The sequence below is a fragment of the Nestor notabilis genome, unplaced genomic scaffold (assembly GCF_000696875.1).
Source record: "Nestor notabilis isolate BGI_N333 unplaced genomic scaffold, ASM69687v1 scaffold24604, whole genome shotgun sequence".
Classification (NCBI taxonomy): domain Eukaryota; kingdom Metazoa; phylum Chordata; class Aves; order Psittaciformes; family Psittacidae; genus Nestor; species Nestor notabilis.
In genome coordinates, this window is record NW_009927227.1 from 1 (window position 1) to 6409 (window position 6409).

At 57.3% G+C, this 6409-nt stretch overlaps 2 protein-coding genes across 2 annotated transcripts in view; one reads left to right on the plus strand and one right to left on the minus strand.

The window, feature by feature from the left end:
• Positions 1 to 138: 138 nt before the first annotated feature.
• On the plus strand, positions 139 to 3909 carry LOC104405304 (coiled-coil domain-containing protein 153-like; the record flags this gene model as incomplete). Its single annotated transcript, XM_010013974.1, is given in 6 exon segments — positions 139 to 239; positions 1559 to 1613; positions 2218 to 2337; positions 2927 to 3019; positions 3364 to 3600; positions 3902 to 3909. Coding segments are annotated over 6 exon segments (614 nt in total), but the record flags the coding sequence as incomplete, so codon positions are not given.
• Positions 3910 to 4348: 439 nt separating this feature from the next.
• PDZD3 (PDZ domain containing 3) overlaps positions 4349 to 6409 on the minus strand; it is a 3267-nt gene continuing 1206 nt past the window's right edge. Inside the window, exons 4-10 of the mRNA XM_010013975.1 lie at positions 6111 to 6322; positions 5802 to 5988; positions 5582 to 5718; positions 5303 to 5507; positions 4919 to 5115; positions 4599 to 4769; positions 4349 to 4393 (exon numbers count right to left, since the gene is read on the minus strand). Of these exons, the coding sequence (XP_010012277.1) occupies positions 4349 to 4393; positions 4599 to 4769; positions 4919 to 5115; positions 5303 to 5507; positions 5582 to 5718; positions 5802 to 5988; positions 6111 to 6322 (1154 nt within the window). The remainder of the gene's footprint in view (positions 4394 to 4598; positions 4770 to 4918; positions 5116 to 5302; positions 5508 to 5581; positions 5719 to 5801; positions 5989 to 6110; positions 6323 to 6409) is intronic.

Sequence of the window (6409 nt, forward strand, 5' to 3'; positions counted from 1 at the left end):
CCGGCTCCCTGCACGCAGGGTGAGAGCGGGCAGAGCAGGGAGAGAAACGGAACCTTTTAGAGCTGACACCACCAAACCTGCAAAGATCATGACATGGGCTCAACAGTAAGTTCAGTTCTGGTTCTTCGCTGCCTTCAGATCCTCTTTTCAGCCTCCTTTCCCTGGACCGGGGCTGCCTGGTGGCTCCTGATGAGTTCTTGCATAGCACACGGCTTGCTGAGGCATGGGATGAGCAGACAGTGAGAAGCAGCACACAGCATTAGATATAGCAAAGGAGCCCCGCATAGATTGGTTATTAAACTGTCTTGATTTTACTGCCTTTGGTAAATACTTCTGGGACAGGCAACTCCTTGTCTGGCTTTAATTACCTGGGCAAATTTTCCTCAGGATTATATTGACCTCAAATATGTCAACGTTTATTGAGGCCGTGTTCCTGAGGCTTTTCCCATTAGATGCTAATGGATTCTGGCTAATAGTCAAGCCGGACTGACCACCGGAGGGTGCCCTGGCCAGCTCCGGAATACCACAAGTACCTGGTGAGAGGGCTGGGGAGGGTAACACCAGCTTTGTGGAGCAAAACATAAAAATCACCATGGCCCCAATCCAGAGAGATCAGGGAACATGCTTGAGCAATTGCGTTCCTAACTATCTGCTTCTCTGGTCATGATTCACTCCACGTTACAGCTGTATTTATGTGTGAGGCTTAAAGTAAAGGTTGCTTTTGCTTGGGACTATGCCCTCCCTGCAGGAAAGAGGAGCCCAGCACCTCTTTGCTTCTGTCCCTCAGGCCCATGATGTGGACGGGACTGTTCTCAGCACAGTGAACACTTGCCACTACTGCACCGGAAAGCCACATTACGCTGGTCGAGCGTGTCTGTGTGCTTGTGGCTGCCCTGCATGCATCTCGTGTATGGCTGTGGGCAAGAGCAGTGTTTAGGTCCCTTTCTGGATGTGCCACACAAGCTGGGCATAAGTGTGTGCTCCCCTTCCACTGCCTGCCAAGCCAGCTCCCAGGCCCACACCACACTGATGCCCCCCTGATTGCTCAGCTCTGCGTGGATAGGCAGTGTTTTCAGATGCATGTGCATGGGATAAGCACATGGCTGTGCACAAGGTACACGCCAGCTTCTGTTCCTGCGTGTCTGCACAGGGAAACAGCCCCCACCATCATCCCCGACCCAGGCCCATCTCCCCTGGCTCTCCACACCCAGTCTGCTGCCCTCTCCTCCTCCCTAAGAAGAAAGCGCGGTTTGATATCCTCTCCCCAGCCCTCTATGCACCATGGCTACTGCCCCCTCTTCACTGCAGAATCCCCGCCCTCAGTCCCAAATAAGTGTGCATCTCCCAGGGCAGCCACTTCAAGTAAAACCGTCTGCACCTCGACTCCGTGTCTGACTGATATTTGCACTAACACTGCTTTGGTGCCAGTGTCTGAGCTGGCGATGTGTCCCAGCCAAGTTTTCCTGGGGCAAACATCCCAAGGCAGACTGCTCCTGGGCTAAGCCCCTTTAAAGAGCTGCTCTTGACTCTGTCCCTTCCTTCTTCCCTCTGGCTGCAGAAAGAGAAGCACAGGAAAATGGCGCTGGAGGTTAACATGTCAAAAGAGCACCTGTGTAAGGTTGGAAGGAGCCAGGGGCTGGGGCAAGCAAGGAATGCTCCCTGCCCTGCACATAGTTCCTAGGCCTTTCCCAGTGCCACGTCATGTCAGAGGATGGCATGAGCCCCCTGCCTGTGGGCTCCAGCCCTGGGGGTGCCTGTGCTGTATTGAGAGTCCATGGTGTGCAGCCAGCAGCTGCTTACAGATGTCAGTAGTGGTGCAGAGATGGCAGAGAAAGAGAGGAGCATAGATGAAAGCAGACAGGAGGTGCTAGGGATGCTGCAGTGGGGCACCCCTTTGGAAGTACTTCCTTAGCGCAGTGCTGGGCTGAAACAAAGGGGAGGTTTCTTGCTATGAGATTGACCCTCTTTCAGGCAAGGCTTGGGGCCAGGTATGGACTGAGGAGGTGTCCACATCCCCTTGGCTTTGGGAGTAGAGAAAGGCTAGGAACAAATCACTGGTGGTCCAAAGTGCCGAGAAGGTACTGGGCATGGAACAGCCATCCAGTGTGATTCGGATGGTGCCCTTTGACTGCCTGTGCTCAGGCCAAGTTGTGGTGTGGGTCACCTGGCAGGAAGTGCATTGTCCCCATGGCAGTCCTGTGCGTCACTGGCTTGCAGTTCCCTGGAGGGACATGACCTGGCAGGCAAAAGCTGACAATGAAGGGCTCAGGCAGAGGCTGTGGGACCTGGAGAAGGCACTGGAGCAGGCACAGAAAGACAAGTGAGACATTCATGAAGGTGAGGGCAGAAGTGGGAGGGGGCAGTGGGACACATGCAGGGACCTCAGACCTTGGTTCTGCTGGGAGAAGCCAGACAAATTTACCCCATCTTTCCCTTTGGCCTTGACCACTCAGCCCCAAACCAGCCTGCTGTTGGCTTAGCCCTTCTGCCTCCCATGCTGTCAGCATGCAAAGGCTCTGGTTATGGACTCATTGCACCCCATATGCCTGTAATCAGCACAGACAGAGACTTCCCTGCCTCCAAAAGTCATTGCCTTGCCATTTCCATCAGTGCTCAAGAAGGGGCTGATTTTAGCAGAGGTAAAACCTCAGCCAGAGGTTTGCGGTCTTTGCCACATGCAAAACTCACTGCTCATTTTCACTCTCCCACGCTCAACAGAGAGGTAAAACTTTCCCTCCAGGGCTTCCCCCTGCCCCCGGCATTGTCACAGCCCTGCCAGGCAGGCACTGACAGCTGCTTCTGATGTGTCACCCTGCAAGGGGAGCCCCTGCCTCGTCAAAGGTGCTGGGATCAGAGCACAGCAACCGCCTGCTTGTCCCTCCTATTTTCACCACCTTTGTCCCCTTCTCCTTTTCCTGGCTCCCAGAAATGACCTGACAACACCAGGAGCTGCAGAAGCAGACAGCAGCCCACAGCCAGTGCTCGAAGGCCAAGGTGAAGAGCCTACAGGAGCAGCTCAGTATGCCCTCCCAGCATGCCTGCCCTGAGCCAGTGCCCTTGGTGGGGAGCCAGGGAAGACAGGAGTAATTTGCCTTGTACTGTCAGCATGGCAGCAGCTGAAGGCAAAGCCCAGCCCTGTTCTCAGTGCATCCCTGACCTTGGGAGATACTGACTGCAAAGGTGATGCTGTGATCTCACCCCTGTCCCAGAGCCCTCTGCCACCCCAGGGGATGAGGGGCATTGGGCAGGGGCTATGCTGCACACTGCTCCTGTCCTCCCATGCACTGGTCATGCAGTGCCAGGCTCATGTGCCCACATGCTCAGTATCCCCTGCCTCTGTCCCAACACCCCACAGCCACCCAGGTAGCCTGGACCTTGTGCTGGCCAAGATGGCAGAGGCCAGCCAGCACTGGAAAGAAGTAGGAATGACCATCGCCATGAAGCACAAGGAGCACCTGCAAGAGTTCAGCCTCAACCCCTTGGAGATACAGCACTCTGGGGCTCCTGGGACGGGACAAGCTCTCAGCCCCTACCTCCCTATCAGCAATCTTGGAGAGCTTTCCACATCCACTGTTCAACACTCCAGCAGCCCTGGGCTAGGTAAGAGCAGACAGGTCCTGTCTGGCCCTGGGATGCACTGCTGAGCCACAGTCCTCTCCATAACACTACTCACATGAACAGCAGTGTGGTTTGTCCTTTAATCACACCCCAGACGAGTGATGCAGGAACAGTGCTGTGATGGGTGGTGGACACTCACTGCCCACGGGTTCTCAGGAAGGATGAGAGGAAGAGCGCAAGAGAGACATCCATGCAGAGACAAACCTGAGCCAACAGGCTGAGAGGTGGGGGGGTTCCTCCAGCACCCCGTTGGCCTTTGCTGCTCCCTTTCTCCTTCAAACAGTGGCCTGAAGGCCAGCTCTGTGCTGAGGCAAGCCTCAGGATCCCCAGTCCGCTGAGTCATGGCATGGAGGGCAGTGCCTTGGCTTTCCTTGGAGCTCCCAGAGCCTGGAGCTGGGCAAGGCCTTCAGTGCAATGTCCCTAGATATCCCTAGAAGCAGCTAGGCAGGCAAAATCTGTCTCAGGTTACAAGAAACCATCACCACAGTTAATAAAAGCTTGGATCCAGCCTCAGTCAATGGAGATGAGTTTCTGGAGGTGTGGTGCTGCAAACCCCATTGCAGGCACAGAGACACAGCAACTCTGTGTGCATGACCCGAGCTATATCCACGACAGCAACGGCCATGCTGAGCAGTGCTGTGCTCTCCAGGGAGCTGGGACGGGGCCACTGATGGGCTGGATGAGGTGCTGTGCAGAGGAGCCTGGTCGGAATCAGAGTACTCCTGGGTCACTAGAATGCCTGCTGCAGCCTCCTCTGTTGCTCCTGGGATGGGCTCTGTGGGGACACGGTGGGCACATTGTGAGCAGCACATCCATCCATCCACCACACCACATTCCACCCTGGCCCAATGGGCAGGTTGGAGGTGTCTTTCTGCTCCTGCCAGTGTCAGAGGTGCCAGGGAAATAATAGGACAGGCAGGGTAGGAGAGTACCAGGACTAAGAGCAGCACTGCCATGAGGGCCTGGCAAGAGGGGTTTACCTGTGTGATCACTATACTGTTGGCAGCAGCCACCAGCCAGGAGCCAGGTCCCTTTGGTCCCACCTCGACATGACAGAGGCCCGGGGAGACACTGGGAGAGGGCAGGGAGGGCGTATGGGAGCCTGAAGCAGGGTCACTGTGCTCAAAGGAAAGCAGAGGGGACAGCCCGATCTGGAAGAGCAGAAGAGGGACAGCATACAGCTGCTGACGCTCCATAGCAAGCCAGGTCCCCTGGAGAGGACCTCACTGTGCAGGCTCTGGGGGAAGGCATCCATCCCATCATTCAGCCTCACAGCACCCCAGGGCTCCCCAAAACCTACCGAGTGGTAGAACTCATCACCAGCAGGGTCGATGACCAGCAGTGTCACCTGGTCATCACGGGCACGGATCCTGAGCACCGTCTGCTGGTGGTCAAGCCCCTCGATGCTCTCACCATTCACAGCCAGGAGACGGTCCCCTTCCTTCATCCCTGCCTGGTCAGCTGGCAGCCCTGCATCCACGTCCCACAGGAACTGGCCTGCCACAGCAGGACAGCGGGAGGGTGGGGAAATGCTCACAGAGACATTCAGCCAGAGGGGAGCTGGCACTGCTGACTCCCCATGCAGGTGGGGACAAGGTCCTGCTTTGGGCACAGGGCTTGCAGCTATTCCTGACCCCTAGACATGCCTTGTTCAGGTTCAGACAGGCCCCCACAGCCCCCTTACCTGTGGCCCCTGAGCTGCAGTCACCCTCCTTGAGCAGAAACCCGTAGCCAGCCGGACCCTTCACCATGTGCAGCTCCCGGACCTTGAAGGGGAGCCAGGAGGTGTCTGCCAAGGCAGCCGTGACCCGCAGGCCATGCAGGCGGTAAAACTCCTCCACGGCACTGGATGCCACCAGCAGCATCACCTTGCTGCCGCTCTGCTTCAGCTGGATGGGAAACACAGGTCACTCAGCGACATTGGTGGCGCTGGTCCCCCATCACCCGGACTGGGAGCACGCACCTTTCTGGTGAGCTGCGTGTGTGAGTAGTTGCTCACGCTGGCCCCGTTCAGCTCCAGGAGCCAGGAGCCTGGTGGCACCCCTGCTCTCTCCGCTGGCCCATCCTGCTGCACTGACAGCTGGAAGGTGCCCTTCACTCCTGCAGGGAAGAGAAGAGGCAGCCTGGGGCGAGCGGGATGCTGTGTCAGGGAGGCTCATGGTGCTGCCATCCCACTGCTTTACCTTCCGGACCCGACACACTGAAGCCAAAACCACTTTTGTCCCGTGTGATGTGGCAGAGGCGCGGGCGGATGTCAGCTGGCAGCATCTGGGACAGGTCCCTGCCTAGGGCCTTGGCTGCTTCATAGGAGTCACCATCCAACACTGACAGTAGGACCTGGTTCCCGCTGGCCTTGATCTTCTGCACCACCTGGAAGGACCCAGGCTGTGAGCCCTGGGCAGGGCACCCTTCCAACTGCAGCCTGTAGGATCAGGATCCCTGGCCAGGGAGGACCCATCAGTTCCCACAGCCCTGGGGTGCCCCCATCTTACCCTGTGATGGTCCATGTGGTCCACGAAGTGGCCATTGACCTGGAGGAGCCGGTCCCCATCCTGCAGTCCCCTGCGCTGGGCCAGCCCCCCCAGCTCGACCTGACGAATGATATGGCCCTGGTAGCCCAGCTCCTCGTTGAGGTAGAAGCCAAAAGTCTCCGTGCTGCCCTTGCTCAGGAGGTAGAAGCGGGGCTCCCCCACAGCCTTGCCATCTGCATGGGGGCACAGCCTGTGAGCAGGGCCCCGCAGGGATCCTAACACAAGTTTTCTACCCTATTCTTGGCTGGGGTTTCCCCCTT